Here is a 15,706-nt window from a genome sequence, read left to right on the forward strand (position 1 = left end):
ACCGTTCAAACTGCAAACAACACATTCACATCCAGAGACAAAGTTGTTTTATCGTAAGATGTGATCCTGCTGTGAGACCCGTAAAACAAGCCTCTTAAGAGCTTGGCCCACTGAGAGTGACCTAATTTCTGTCCGTGGGCAACTGCAACTTCAAACTGTGCCAATTTGGATTCGGCCATGGGGGGGGGGACGACTAAAAAAGTGCACACTGCCCCAAAAGTGACCGTCAAGTCTAAGACTTCCGCACAAAAACCACGGTGATCCATTCAGCAAGCTATATAACAGTGGGCAGGGATCATTAAAATTAAAATTCAATGCGTACCCGGATCCTCTCAAACGGCTCCTCTTATGCAAATGAGCCTTTAATTTCACATTCTCCGTGGGACTCTTGAGTGGGGATTCATTTCCATAGCCCTCTTTTCCCCTCCCCTTCTGCACCAGTGGTTGATTTAGGACAGTCATGAAACAGAGGAGTTCCACAACGACTGGCCCTATCCCTATGATGAAACTGCACACACGTTTACCTCAACTAAAATCAGAGAGAAAATTGTTCTCTTGGGGACAATCAACTGTACACATTGTCACGGGATTACAGGGAGCAGATAAATAAATAAATAAAAGTGCGAAATCCCTTTGGAACTGCTTTGCACCTGAGAGCCCAGAGTCTGACTGATGGGAGTTGATGCAATGATGATTCAACAGCTATTGTCGATCGTGTACTTGGCCCGTTGACCAAAAGCTGCCTTGGTGGCCAGACATCCAACGCAACACTTCTCTGGAGTGAGTCATCATTATGAAGAAGTGATGTGGAAGATGATGCCAGGGCACTTGGTCTTGATTATTCAAGCGCAGTGCCAGAGGAATTCCAGCCCGTCGAATGTTCTCTTTATAGGGGACCACAATATTACCGTAACCCTTAATGAGCACTTATCCTTGCTAAACATTTATGTGGGTTAATTTCATTAACATTCAGTCTTGAAATTAAAAACACAAGGAGTAGATTTTAGCACAAATACTACTCTATTTTTCGTTCCGTCCTTCTGACAATTGCACATCCTCGGAGACCCAGTCTGGGCCTGATCACGAAATGTGTCACACAAAACTCTCTGCCTCCTGCTGCTGCTACTCTGTGTAACCTACTTTCAAAAAGAGTAACCTATCAAAGCGGACACAAGAAAATGAGCCTTCAAGAGTCTGTTTGCAGTTTTGCTCGTTGTGGGGGGGAACCAAGAGCTATTGTTAACCGAACACAGGTTCAATCAATGAGATTAAATGTGTCCTGCCTTTTATGGAGGCATTCGTCTTATGCATACGTGCGGACCGTAGATCCTTCACAAAGACACTTTAAGTGGGGTGATGGTTTGCAAACTGCTGACTGAAACAACACAGACCCGTAGGAAGTGGGCTTAGAAGGAAAAAAGTGAACATGACAGGCAAATGCAAAAGGAACCCTGCCTGTTGGTCTCTGTATTTGAAGTGGTGGTTGATATTTTTTTCCTTATGTACACAGAGAAACGAAAGGCTCTGTGCATGTATATGTGCCAACAGACTCCTTCAAGGCCGACTCCTTCAAGGCATTTAAAGAGTAAGTAGGAGTGTGAGTGTGTAACCTCAGTGGCAAGCCAGTGCTCCACATACCATCAGCACCAGACCCCAGTGCAATCAGCAGCAGTAGGCCGGTACTTGCCAAGAAGAGGGAAACAAGAACCAGGTCACAGAGGGGTGAATACCACCCCATTAGGACACCCATCTTTTATACCTTCACACTTCACTCTCCCTCTCTCAGCTCCACACAGTCTCTAATATGTGGGCTATGTTTGCCTTGTAAACACTTGCGTCACAAACAGTCACCAGGCTGCTGGCTGACATCAAACAGAGCAGTATAATGGTGAGAAGGAGGGGGGGTGTTTATGGATTAAAGACCTAGAAGACAGCCGGGTAAGGGGCGAGCACAGGGACCATGCGAGCACCTGCTCCAGTAACTCACAGTAACTCGAGCCTCATCAGTGGCGTCCCTGCCATTCTGAGAGGGCATCACTTTCTAAACAGCCTGTCAACACGATGTCATGGTTGCCATTCCTTCAGAGTCATTTCAGACCCCCCACACGCAGGCACGCACACACACGTGTGTGGCTCACGACAAGTCCTGCAGTATCAAGTGGGAAATCCATTACTCTGTCCACTAATGTGGTGAGACTACTCATCCCTTTTACTCTTAAATTACTGGCATTTGATTCCCAAATATTAGACTACTAACCTGACTATACCACCTGTGAGATTCCACTGCTAATGCTATTCAAGTGCTGTAATGTTAGGGACTTTTGGGAAGAAATCTTAACGGAAGGTATTTTAGGGGACTGCAGCAGTAATCTTCTGCTCAAAAAAAGGGATGAATCCGAACCCCCCACATCCAGTACAGTAAGCCGTTTAATAATACCTGCATGTCCAATATTTTAGTTTGACAATATGCCAAAGATTCTCCCCAGGACAAAACAAGTGTTCACCAGTGGGTGCATAACTTTGCAACAACTCTCCAACATTAACCTTCACCCGGCTTAGGCCTAAATCACACTAAACACCCATCGCAATGCAATAACCTTGACTGGTGACACAACAAGCTTGTCTGTGATTTAAAAAAGTAGACTCAGTGTTTATACTTACAAAAGATATGCAGGCTGCTAGAAGCAGAATCCTCACAAGTAAGTCTTCAAACTGCTCCATGACAAGCTCCCATAATGATTTTCCTGGAAAACATTAAACAAGTCCACAAATGTCTGCAACATCCAGCTGTAGGAATTGTATGCACAGCCAGTCTCAATCTACCTTGTGGGTAAATAAAAAATAAACTCGCAATTTACCTTCCTCAGCAGGCAGTTCTGTAGAGTATCCACAGGACAGAGGGCCACCGCATCAATGGGGAAAACACAGATATGTTATTGGCACAGGAAATAATTTTGAAATGCTGTTGGATTTCACAAAAGCTGAGCTGTAAGGTTGGTGACTTGTGTTGAACTTCAAATTAAGTTCATTTGCAAAAGAGTTTTCAAAAAACAAACTGGACAAAAATAACCGTACGTTCAACCTGAATATATATGAGCACATTCGAGAAATGTCCTTTTGATGTGGCCAAGGGTCACTCACACAGCAATTAGTTACACATATTCATAAGACCAGCAGTTAAATGAGACATGTCACGTCTCAAGGCTGGCTAAACAGAACTAGGGGTGATTGTCAGTCACAAGGCCTGAACTCAAATCCACATTCATTCTTGAACTATGATGTTCAAATCTTCAACCCGACAGGATACGAGCCAGAGTAACACACTAAGGTCTTTTTGTTTGTTTTCAAAGTGTAACAGGATCTAGTTTTAGCGTAGCTAAAGCGGCTAGTATTCACTGCACTGTAGCTCGACCCACGAGGGCGCAAGCTACGCCATCGTGACGTCAGCAATTTCGTTTCTCTTGTCTTTTCTCGAAAGGACGCCGGTTTGAACGCCGCGTTGTAAATGGTGGTTAACTAGGCCTTACAACTCTGTTGTAACGTTGGTTGTAGATAACTAAGTAAACTTATTTACCAAATAATGACTAAACGGGTACAGAATATCCATATGACAAATTATGTGAAAAGCGTTAGATATAAGCCAATGTTAGGAAACCACTTACCGTTAGGTCCATATTTCTCCTTCTGCTTCTTCACTTGATCCAAACTGAGCCCAGTGCTTTCATTTACATTGAAGTTACTGTAAACTTCCTCCACTGTCTTCGTGTGAGTGTTCTCCATAGTGGATGGCCGCTTGATGACAGTAGTTTTTCACTGAATCAATCCCTGCCGCCACCTCGAGCGAATCCCTACCAACAAAATCTTCTCAAAAATCTGCGACAAAAAATAAAGATAGAATGCCGCAAAACGTTGACCTGAGGTTAAGGATAAAAAAAAATAAGGTACAACTCTTAACCAGTCTGAGTACTTCTGATCATCTAACGTTAGTTAATTGCGAAACCATGCTAACTAATGGTTAGCTTACTTGCTAACGCTGGCTACAGCTAAAACGGAGTCGGCACACTCGTTACACAAAAGAACGTGGAAAGCGTATTAGCACAACAAGGAAGAACAAGTTTATGGGTTTATCTGTCGTTTCCCAGCACCTTGTGAGCAACTGGAAAAGTCTGTTGGTGGTTTCCCTCGCCCTTGTTCGATTTCTAAAAATAAAGTATACGCTGGTGAATGCTCCGGATCCTGCCGTATCTTCAGCTCATTCCTTGAGTTGCAGTATGACGGAGCCGGGGCGCACTATCACCATCAGGACCAATAGCGTTTCTCTTCAGTCCCCGTCGACTGATCCGCATGCACTTTTCGGTGTCCGCATGTGGAAAGCGCTCATTGGCTGGAACAACTCCGGAAATCCCTTTTCTTCCCAAGTCAGTTTCTCTCTTCCAGCGAATCAGCTGACCGATGCAAATGTGTTGGCTAAGGGGAGTCCGTTTGAACATGCGTAAAATAATGAAAGAGTGCAATATAGAATTTTGCCTGGAAGTTGTATTTACGATGTGAATCCATAAGAGTATTTCAGAAATGCAAAACCACAAGAACGAACGTCGCACTTCGATAATGTAACACCAACTGACAAGTTTGTGGGTACCTGGTAGCTTTTAACAGTCAGTAACTTTGACGGTGCCGGGACAACACAACCTCCAACGTGTGATGTGTTAACACTCCATAATGAGACCTAAAGTCGGTGCATGCGACCCTTCACCTCTTTGCTGACGAACACGTTTGTGGACAGAAGTACCCTGTCATTAAGTTACCATTTAAGTCACTCTTAAGCAATAGCGGTCAGCGAAGAAATCTGCAATGATCTGACGACTGGATGTAGTAACGGTCTAAAAAGCTTTCTTCTTTCCCTCCTAGGGCCCCCGGTGTATTTTATTTGTTTAAATCTAGTTATCACTACACAGTAGCAGCCTGAGAAACTAGCTGTAGTTTAGGGTTATATGGTATGCTTAAATTAGATGTTGATGTATTCAACTCTTAACATGAGAACTGTCTTCATTCAAGTTAGGCATAGAAAACTGACAGGCTCCTTCACTGAAGTACCCATGTGTAGGTTCTTTAAATAGCTTAGTTCCTATCAAAGTAGCATCACAAGAGCCCAGCCATGATGTTGAGTGATAAGCGTGGGGTTATCTCACAGCGAGCTGTTATCATTCCAAAAAGGTATTATTCTTCATAACAGTCGTGATGGCACTATGTTTTTGCTCTTCATAGCTTATCACATCAGAATTTCAATGTACAACACTTATATTAGTTAGATCACATTCCCTCTCTTTAAGAGGAACTACTTCACCATTAGTATGTTATTTTTGTCAGAACATATACATTCCCATTATATTTCCTATCCTTAAGTCACATGGATCTCTGCTGGAGATTAGGAGTGCATTTCTCGAAGGCGTCAAAAAACTGCCATAAATGATGAAAAGACTTTTATTTTGAACACTCTCTCTCAACAGTTATCATGGTGATTGCTCAACTATACTTTCAAGAAACAGTCTTGGTCAGTGTAGGGAGAGTGGATGAAGACCAAAAACAGTTAGTCATGGTCAGAAGAGGCCTACTTTGTCACCCTAATTTAGGACTTGTATTTTTACCATACCCCCATAATTCTTTCCATCTTTTCCCACACCGAACCAGTAGATAATGCGTATGATATGAAATGGTCATATCAGATATTTGTTTATTTGTATGTTAACATGTATGTGTATTTGTTTGGATCTAGGAAACATTACAATATTTTCCCGTAAAGAGCTCATCAGACATGTCATGGAGCTATGGGAGCTAGGCCTCAATCTCATAAAATAGCTCAGTTGTGAGTATCCATTGATAAATCCACAATAACAAATTGATTATACTGAATAATGTAATGTCAAGTGAACTTGTCAGAATGAATTACAATAATACCCTAACTGTCAAGATGGGCAAGCCTAGTATGATAAGGATAAATTAAAGGTTGTGTGTATGTGTCAGTAGACTAAAGGTACAACGCTTCATTTAGTCTTCAGTACTGCCGAGAACCTGACAGGGAAATGGAAGTCACCACATGTCTGACACCTTGTCTCGTCTGATCTAGAGGGAATGCGGTCTTGGTTATGGACAACAATTGCTCTTAGTTTGGAAGGGCCCACATGGCAGAACCACAAAACATGATATGAAAGATGGAATGTTCCCAAAATAGACTTGAACCAACACATCAAATATACCTTAACAAGCACATAACAACACTACCAAAATCAAACTTACTCTTTCATATCCTTTTTTTTTTTTACCCTATTTCCTGTAAAGTTTTGTCAGCGCCACGGTTCGAATCTGTAATTCTTGCTACAGTTATCCAAACGGATTTAAATTGAATCTGTAACCTCTGCTATGGCTAACTGTAGCAAGAAGTTACAGATTCAATTTAGAACCGTGGCACTGACAAAACTTTACAGGAAAAAGGTAAAAAAAAAAAAAGAAAAGGATATGAAAGAGGCAGTTTGATTTTGGTAGTGTTGTTATGTTTGATATGTGTTGGTTCAAGTCTATTTTGGGAACATCTTTCATATCAATTAAGGATTTCTTCATGCTTAAGTTCTTTCTTTTCAGTGTGCCTTCTTTTTGTTATTGTGTTTAATGGTCTTTGTTTTGTGGTCTTGTGATGAGGTGGGCTGGTTTGTCTTTAATGTTCAGTAGCCTCTCCATATCCTGTAAAGCAGAGTGTATTTCCAGCTAACCTGACAGTCCACACAGCATGTCAGTCAGAGCCCAGGTTTGAAAGGAGGGTTATCCCAGAGTGTACATTCTACTTAAGCAATAAGTAAAGTATGATAGCGAGGAAATTACACAATTTGGCTTCAATTACAATAGGCTTACTTGGTTGAATTAATTCCTTAATATTTGGTCGCACACAATGCGTTCTGTAAACAAAATAAGGTCTGTTATACTTGGCAGCCCATGTATCCCACCCCACACGCCCTGTTGTAATTATCACCCATGGATTTAGTAAACGGCAGAATGTTCATCCTGCCTTCTGTAACATATCAAGCAGCCCACCATTAAACTCCCACTTGTGGCAAAATCATTGAAAACTTTCTTAATTGCCTGCACATTCTAATGACTTCATGTACGAAGTCCTAACTGTCCTTCCTATAAACACTCGATGTTTGGCTCATGTGCCGGCCAATAATTGACCAGATGGTGAAAAGCAAGGCGAAGACTCTGCGACAGAGTGCCTCCGTGATCCGAACTCCCAGCTAAATTAACAGGCACACAAGACAGTAAACTGAAAGGTTTTCTGCGGAAACGTATGTCATCGTGATATTGTAAATTACCTTCTTTTGCATCTGCAGATGACGGTGAACGCAGATGAATTCGGTTAACAGACAGACTGAATGGCCTTGTGCTCCCCCTTGTGGCTATCAGTGTAGGCTAACTTTCGCACTTAATGTATATCATTTTATGAGGAGGGCGGCCCATTTCCAAAATTGTGTGGATCATGAAATTGCATTCTGCTTAGCAGTTAAACATCTATTTTTCATTTCAATACATTGACCGAACATCTTTTTGTCTTTTGTTTGCCTGCTCAAGTGTTATAATAGCTTAAAATATGTCACTGGGGTCTTGGAAAACAGTTTTGAGACTGCTTCATGTGGACCATAATATTTGTAAAGAAACATGTCTTAATTTCAAAAGAGAGGAGAGGGTATTGTTTACAAAACACTTGAATAACTAAATATAAAACTCTAAAACCTGGTGCTTTAAACTAGCCTACACCTTTTACATGTGAATGAAACTGTAGAAGCAGATGCTCTGGCAAAGTTCTTCCACAGATTTCAGAATGTGTATTATGCTCAACTACACATGTAATAGATAGATGCCAAAAGCCTCAGTGTCACATGATTAAGAGATTAAAATGCAAGACAGTAGGATTCAGAGAAGAAGACAGGAGACTGAACAAGTGTGAGGGAGGAAACGAAGGCAGGAGAAGGAAGACAGGACACTATTCTTATTGAACAGGACAAATGCAGAACAGGTCAGTCCACCACTCTATTTTCCCCTCTGTCTACTTTGCACTTCGGTCACAGGAGAGTATTATGCTCTTTTGCTGAGGCGGAAATGCATGCGGGGACACTCAGAAACTCAGGTACTTAAAGGGGTTCAAGGGGTCACAAATACAAGTTTGCTATGCACCTCAAGAGAAGGGTGACAGTTCAATTGTGGAGGTCAAGTGTGGAGTGCCATCTTCTCTGGATATTGGGACAATGTGAATTATATGATCTTTAAATTAATTAAAGCCTATACTGTCAATCTATTCTTGCACTTAGCGAAAATCCTGCCTCCTTATGTGGCAAAACTTTAACTGTAAGTGAGTTTTTGTTTAAGGCATTTTGATCATAAGTCATTGGGAGAAGAACAGCAGGAAAGGCCACTTGAATCTCTTTTGGAAGTCATCATGTAGTCAGTTAGATTGATTTCAGACACATTTCTTTGAATGGTCTTTTTAGCATTGTGATTCTGTGTTTCATATCTAATGTCTGGAAAAAGAACACAGCCGTTTTATCCAACCTGCATGTTTTGTGCTGATCACCCTGATTTCACATTCCAGCTCAATAGGTGGCGGTACCGCCTCTTTTTGTATAGGATTCCCCATGAAACCATTAAAGAAGATGAAGAAAGGCGCATGCGGCATGAGTAATCTAACACCAACAGAAAAACAGCAGGGTACCAGAAGAGTTTGTGACAGATAACGTTAGCTGACATTATTGGGGTCCAAATAGCACTACCCTGTAAGATTCAGTTAGACAGTTGTTGGTGTTCTTTTTGCTTTCATCTGGGAGGCAACTGCGATAAAACCCATCCACGACCATGACCGAGCAATCAGCTTTGCTGCTTCGAAAACAACTGGCAGGTAAACTGAGCTGCTGTAGGCTAACCGGTGTACAGCTAGCATTGAAGCTAACTAGCTAACTTGCAATAGGCATCTCCTTAAAATAAAATAACTGTGGTGTAAAGTTTAGATAAGTTAACACTATCCTTACCTTTTTGAATTGCAAATATTCCACTGAGAGGCAGTACAATATATAGCTTACATTAGCTAACTCAACTTCTTCGCTAGTTTGTTGGTACGTTCAGACGTTTGCCAGCTCACTGTGGGTAGCTAAAGCTAGTATGACATCTCCACAAACCATCTCCTAAGACAATATTGGAATTGAACGGGTTGGTTTCTTGTGGAAGTTTAAATAATGGTGCAGGCTAACATCTGTCCCAAAAAGCGTACGTTAGCTGACGGTAGGTAACCAACTATGGGCTAGGGTAAGCTAAATGAGTCGACAAAGGTGCACCAGGCCTTGGCCTACTGAGTAAGCCGTGGTTAGTTTTTCGTTACATGCTGAAATCATGACTATAATCTTCAATTATGGGGCTTGTGTCTTTCATTGTACCGGTGTCCGCATGTCTCTTCCCACGTTGTTAGTCTGATTGTATTGCTTGCTCAATGTCCCTGACTCACAGAATTGAACAAGAACCCTGTGGAAGGCTTTTCGGCTGGTCTCATCGATGATGATGACATCTACCAGTGGGAAGTCGTCGTCATTGGGCCTCAAGACACACTGTTGTAAGTAATATGTTTATTAAGTGTCGTTTGTGAAAAAAGTTACTAGTCATACAATTAATGTTTTTCTTTTTATGTTATAGTGAAGGGGGATTTTTTAAAGCAAATTTGACTTTCCCTCACGATTACCCTCATCGTCCTCCAAAGATGAAGTTTGTCACAGAACTCTGGCACCCAAATGGTAATGTTCTTGCTCTATCTATTATAGTTAAGTAACATTTGAAGAATCAGCAGAAGTACAGATGAATAAGACTGCAATCATTTATTAACTGGCTTCCAAAATCTTGCTTGCACCTTAGTGGCCAAGAATGGTGATGTGTGCATCTCGATCCTGCATGAGCCCGGAGAGGACAAGTTTGGCTATGAGAAACCAGAAGAACGCTGGCTACCCATCCACACCGTCGAGACAATCATGATCAGTGTGATCTCTATGCTAGCAGACCCTAACGGAGACTCACCTGCTAATGTAGATGCTGCTGTGAGTCCACAAGATTAGCTCTGTGTATTGTTAATATGATTGAGTTGGACATCAGTGCTCCAGTTAGACTCCCAACAGGTTGGGGTAAAGTGCTGTAGATTGGAGGAAGAAATAGGTAGTGAATGTTTTGGCTGTGTGTAAAGGAAAGCATAATGATCGGTGCATGTTTAGGCTGGGTGTAACTTGGTTTTCCATCACCACAGAAAGAGTGGAGGGAAGACCCCAATGGTGAATTCAAGAGAAAGGTAGCACGTTGTGTGCGGAAAAGCCAGGAGATGGCGTTCGACTAGGATTTGCTACTGCTGAGACATACCAAGCGTGAGTGTCAAGTTTTGCTTTTTTAGGTTTTTTTTCTCATTAAAAATACTTTCTCATGAAAATACCTTAATCAGAAAAACACTTAGTAAGTGTCACCTCATAACTAGCTAGTAAACATTAACAACCGTTTAAGTAGCATGCTTACTCATCCATTTAGGTGATATATTTGCTAGCACTGTGCTGCAGCAGGTACCCAGTTACTTTAAACTAGAGAGAACTGGTATTCAAAGCCAATGTTATTTAATGGAAATATTGCCATTACAGGAAGGCACCATTTTATCAAGTTGGCCCCCATTAAATATCTGATCCCCCAGACATGGTGGTTCTGGTAGGATGTGACATAATGTAAAAAGGCCCTCTTGCCTGAAGCGGAGACTTCTGCATTTTTTTTAATAGACTAAGCAGTGCACAAATATATACTCTTTTGTTTTGTAGCATACAGCTTTTTGTTTTATTGTAGGGTGTATAAAACATTCTGAATTAACTGGATATATCCATTGAATATCCAGTCTTAAACCTCCCAAACAGTAGGAGTGTTATTAGCAGGTACAAATTCAGATTTGGTGCAGGGACCTGTGGGAAACTGTAAATCTTCTTGTAATTGTGTTGCTATTTGTCTTTCAGCCCTCCCCCCCAACAAAAAGGAAAAAGGGGATGACTTTACAACCTGTCAACCCTTAACAGACTTTTGCACCGTGTCACTGGGAGATGGAATTAAAGCCAGCTACATTTAAAACAAGGCCATCTTGATTTTCTCCTCCTCCGTTTCCTGGTTCTTCTCCCTACCTTTTTATGTGCGTTTCCTCTATTTATTGAGATGTATTGCATGGTTTTTCCCCTTTTCTTTGTTCTCCTGCCACTGAGCCATCTTACAATATTATACTATTTCGGGTATTTGAGATTTAAGTTATTGAAACATCAGTAACTCTCCACCATAGCCCCCTCCTCTCCCGGAGAGAAGAAAAGCTATGATGCAAAAGTCTCCCAACAGAGGGTTAACGCTCTTTCTGCTGCCTTAATTTGTTTTTCTTGCAAGCAAGGAATCCAGTGATGTCAAATCGATGTCAGGATGTTTCTTATGGATTGGTTTTGAATCAACTGTTTTGGACAAACCAAAAATGTCAGATATCTGCTTGAGGGATAGAGCATATTTTTTGTATTATTGCATAATCTCAAAAGAAGTATTTTTTGTGTATGTAAATATGTGCTGTACCATAGCAATGTCGATGAAATGTCTGAACACCCAGCATCATGTTTGTTTAACAGTAAGCAGAGTAGTATAAGACTAGCCTTTTTACCCACCTGGTGGCTAATACTGACCATATTAAATATTACATTGGTCAGCCTAATTTTAGTCTTCCACAAAAGTCCTTTCTGAAACAAGGTCAATGGGATTGTGGTTTTCGGGCTGGTTTTGCTGTTCGCAGACAGGTTGTCTTTTTTTTGTTTGTAACCTGCCACTAAATACTGTTGGATTTGTAAAGAGCTAATTTAGTTGTAATGCTGCTGTCAAATGCTTCAATCCCCCACCGTTTTCACATGGTCATCAGTTTAATTTTGATTTGTGTAATGTAACCATATAACTTCACACTGCCCCCCCCCCCCCCCCCCCCCCCCCCCCCAATTATGCACAATTAAGTGAAATAAGTTATTTTTAGATTCACCTGCACCAAGTGTTTCCCTCTTTACTCTATTGGTAAGCACTTTATAATGGTTTTTATTTGATAAGTACTAGGGTGAAGCCAATTACAAAGCGTGAGCCACACTCTTTATGGTCATGTTTCATTAGTGTGAGGCTTTTTAGGAGGATCTTTGTGCATTACTTTCTTGAGTGTTTAGTCAGATGAACTGGGTCAGTGATGACAGATGACATCAAGCAATATAGATGTTTTTCCTCATTAACAAAGGGTATAGAATTCAGTAAGTAAGATGTGCATACTCTGAGAATAGCATTCATTCTTTATAGTACTTAAGTTGTCGGTGTTTTGAGTTACCAAGTCATTGTAATTTATGCCCAATAAATACAAAAATAAAGATATTTTGTCTTTCTTCAATAAAAAGAAACCACAGTTTTGTTTTAAAGATTGTTTATTTTATTAAGCTTAAGCACAACCTGATTAGATTTAACTGAGTGAGTACAAAAATTGGCCAAACATAGGTATGTGAATGCACATACAAGAGGGGGAATGGACATAAAAAACACTTCTTACACATTGCACAGACATATGTACCAGCAGGCATCTTGAGGTGCCATCTACTGTCCAGGAGCAGATAGGCTTTTGTTCATGAACTGTTTTTTCACAAAGCAGACCCACCACTGCAAGACAATAAAACGAATTAGAAAACAAAATCAGCATGGGGAGGTATGCCTTCCTATGAGTAAAAACAGGTTATAATATTACTGTGCTTTAAGATTATCGGCTTCTGAACTATGCATTTCATCAACAGCTTGTTTCTAAGATAGCACTGCATTAACACTGGCCTACAAGATGCTATCTAATCCCTTGAACTGATTTTTGTTTTGGAAGATTTTTCACATTTACTGCTGCTTGTAGACAACAATTCATATGTAAAATAGGTAAACTCAGTGTACATGTAAAATGGAGAAATGTTAATTGTCTCTCTAGAAAGGTTCATGGCTTGCTAGAAATGTATGAAGGATTCATGTGCTGCGGCCAGAAAGTCCTTTTCCTTGACCTCGATGGAAAACGTCATGAGGTCAACGAAATATGTGAATCAGAATTCATAAGGACCTTAGGAAAATTCAACCACGGTTCTAAGAGAATCCGAATACACTTACACTAGGCTACTAATTATGCGAAGGCGGATGTTATTGATATAGATCACATTGAGAAAAGAAACCGCAACAAATTGTGGGATGGTACTATCTCCTTTGCTCCAGTGTACCCTATGCTGAACGAAATACAAAAGAAAACACCGAAGCACCTTTCCTTCAGCATTTAGAGAATTCGATCAGCTCTTATCATGGCTGCCACTTAGACACTTCTGGGTCATTTCAATCAGTTAGGAACCGTCCTAAGCGAAACAGACATGTCTTGGCAATTCCAATAAGTCATATAAAACTGCTCTGTAGGACTATGCAGACATTGTATGATAGAAAGAGTTCAGATTGTTGGTAGGCCTTCTCATGGCAATTTATGGCTAAGTGGGTGGGAGGTTATAAACTGGAGTGTCCTGCCTGGATTGCCTCTGTAATTGTGACTGCAGGAAGGAGAGACCTCTGCTGTAATGTCGCTCACCTTGCTTGGTTTGTCTGTCTGGGGATCAAACACACGGTCACAAAGCCTCAGGCCGGTCTCCTGTCGGATCTGCTGCAGGTAGGCCCTCATGATCTCTGAACACAGCACATCAAACAACAGACTCATATCAGTCACTTGGAACCCCTCTAGAAAAATTATTAATTTACAGTGAAGGCATTTTGTTTCAGATTATCAGATGATGGACACCAGAAGAATGCCTGATAAAGCACTGTTTAAGCCAAGCATACATTTGCTTAATACACTAGGAACAGGCCAAATTAATTTCAACTTATTATTATTGCAGAGTTTGAAAACCATGGCAATACCTTCCTCCTGCTTGTTGGTGGGCTTGGCATACATGGCATTGAGTGGGAAGCCAGGCTCCCCTGGGATGGGGAAGCTAGTAATTCCAAGTGTATACATCTCCTTTTCTCCCTGGCCTCTTGAGCTGCACTGTAAACCACACAGACCAGATTGTGGTTCATACACACATCATTTTGAGTCAAACTTCCTTAAAAGAATGAACAAAGTGCAGGGTTTTAAATGTCATGTGCTATGCACTTAGAGATTGAGACTTTAACTACCTTCTGAAGCTTCTTGAGGCATTCAGAGATGTACAGTGTTATGTAGATCAATGTCCGGTCAGCCTCATTCTGTAAAAAAATTGCATTTTTCAGTTAATTTATAAAAGGGATCTCTGATCAGTGTTTAAGACACAAAGTAAATTTAGGTTTAGCCATAACTAAACCTTTGGAGTCAGAAATGTACAGAGCAGGTTCAGGCATGTCAAGGAATTGGAAGTAAAATGTCTGTGTATGCTACTTCTGTACGTTTCTCACCTTAATTTCATAATTCTTGAAGAACACGTTAGCTTTAAAGTAATAAATGGCCTCGTCAATAATATCCGTGTCTTTGGCTGTAATAGCAAAACAACACAAACACAGTTAGTACACAGAAGAAAAATGATGTCCTCCAGCCAAAGGCAGTAAGCCTGCCAAATAAGGCAGTAAGCTTGTCAAATAAGGAAGAAGCGTATTCAGTGCGACAAAGCGGAAGAACATAATTTTGCTATTAATAAATGAAAACCTCCTTGACAATGTGTAGTAGTAAGAACATACTCTCTTTGGCAGCAGGTCCTTTAAATTGCGTTTTAAGTGGAAGCAGTGCCATGTTTCCCACTAGTTTGGTGTCGGAATCCATCAGTCCTGAATGGTATGCCTATGCAAAACAGGAAGTATGACAGTCAGCATTAGCTATCGTTAGCAGAACTGCACAGATGATAAACGCTAACTAACTTGGGTCAACTATACATTACACAAAACGTTGCACAGCCTAACACAACAGAGGATTGCAACACGTTTAACATCCAATCTCGATCGAACATTGTAGATTTCCTGACTTCACGTTAACACAATTCTAACGCTATCCTGCTAACCTTACCTTGTAGGCTAAAGCAGGTTTAACAATGTATGCCAAGCATTGGCAATATCATAGGACGACACAATTGCTCGTTTATTTAATTTAGAGCGAATTAGAAATTGCCTGACGCAGAAATAACTCACTATGCCTTAATTGCAGATGCATGGATGTCTATCAGACGTTGCCTTAGTGCTAGTTAACGATAGCTACTTTAGTGCCTAGCCTGGGCACGTAACGTTAGGCTGGTTAGGCATCATTCCATGTCCACGTATTTTAGTAGTTTCTTATTGTTTTTTTTTGTAAATGATTTCGCTTAGCTAAACTTACCGGCATTGTGATGAAGATTTAAGGTTTTCCACAAATATAAAACGAAATGTCAGCGTAGCCAGACGCCGTTTCCGCTGTCCCACCCTATACTGAAAGCTTAGCAAGAGGAGGAGCTGGGCGTTTCAGAACGTAAGGAGGCAGTGGCAGTCAGTTCAAGCCCTGGGCGAACGAACCCCCTCTTCAAACCTCTGGACGTTGCAAAAGCAACATGATCTAGCCACACAGTTTGTTGTCAGCATAGCATATTGTCAACAAATCTGTAGT

General features: G+C 41.0%; 3 protein-coding genes across 3 annotated transcripts in view; 1 reads left to right on the forward strand and 2 right to left on the reverse strand.

Moving 5' to 3' along the window:
• Positions 1–4,083, reverse strand: part of atp2a2b (ATPase sarcoplasmic/endoplasmic reticulum Ca2+ transporting 2b) — a gene marked incomplete at its 3' end in the record, with an annotated part of 40,637 nt that extends 36,554 nt beyond the window's left edge. Inside the window, exons 1-3 of the mRNA XM_080846972.1 lie at positions 3,663–4,083; positions 2,859–2,876; positions 2,662–2,744 (exon numbers count right to left, since the gene is read on the reverse strand). Coding sequence (XP_080703098.1) covers positions 2,662–2,744; positions 2,859–2,876; positions 3,663–3,780 — 219 coding nt within the window. The 5' untranslated portion in view covers positions 3,781–4,083. The remainder of the gene's footprint in view (positions 1–2,661; positions 2,745–2,858; positions 2,877–3,662) is intronic.
• A 4,649-nt stretch (positions 4,084–8,732) lies between these two features.
• On the forward strand, positions 8,733–11,196 carry ube2g1b (ubiquitin-conjugating enzyme E2G 1b). The gene is made up of 6 exons (XM_080847105.1): positions 8,733–8,938; positions 9,541–9,643; positions 9,724–9,821; positions 9,940–10,118; positions 10,322–10,436; positions 11,061–11,196. The coding sequence occupies exons 1-5, from the start codon at positions 8,896–8,898 to the stop codon at positions 10,406–10,408; spliced, it is 510 nt and encodes a 169-aa protein (XP_080703231.1). The 5' UTR covers positions 8,733–8,895; the 3' UTR covers positions 10,409–10,436; positions 11,061–11,196.
• Positions 11,197–12,547: 1,351 nt separating this feature from the next.
• arpc3 (actin related protein 2/3 complex, subunit 3) lies at positions 12,548–15,565 on the reverse strand. The gene is made up of 7 exons (XM_080847955.1): positions 15,443–15,565; positions 14,815–14,914; positions 14,536–14,612; positions 14,281–14,349; positions 14,023–14,149; positions 13,697–13,791; positions 12,548–12,753 (listed from the first exon to the last, which is right to left on the reverse strand). The coding sequence occupies exons 1-7, from the start codon at positions 15,446–15,448 to the stop codon at positions 12,691–12,693; spliced, it is 537 nt and encodes a 178-aa protein (XP_080704081.1). The 5' UTR covers positions 15,449–15,565; the 3' UTR covers positions 12,548–12,690.
• Between the last annotated feature and the right edge of the window lie 141 nt (positions 15,566–15,706).

This window comes from Sprattus sprattus (genome assembly GCF_963457725.1).
Source record: "Sprattus sprattus genome assembly, chromosome: 11".
Lineage (NCBI taxonomy): Eukaryota > Metazoa > Chordata > Actinopteri > Clupeiformes > Clupeidae > Sprattus > Sprattus sprattus.

Excerpts from the sequence above, each read along its gene's own strand:
- arpc3 (XM_080847955.1), bottom strand. Across the intron at positions 14,613-14,814 it reads AGGACCTGCTGCCAAAGAGA|CCAAAGACACGGATATTATT; the intron begins GTATGTTCTTAC and ends TTGCTATTACAG. Across the intron at positions 13,792-14,022 it reads CACCAACAAGCAGGAGGAAG|AGATCATGAGGGCCTACCTG; the intron begins GTATTGCCATGG and ends TGCTGTGTTCAG.
- ube2g1b (XM_080847105.1), top strand. The coding sequence starts at position 8,896 with ATGACCGAGCAATCAGCTTTGCTGCTTCGAAAACAACTGGCAG. Across the intron at positions 8,939-9,540 it reads GCTTCGAAAACAACTGGCAG|AATTGAACAAGAACCCTGTG; the intron begins GTAAACTGAGCT and ends CCTGACTCACAG. Across the intron at positions 10,119-10,321 it reads CTGCTAATGTAGATGCTGCT|AAAGAGTGGAGGGAAGACCC; the intron begins GTGAGTCCACAA and ends CCATCACCACAG.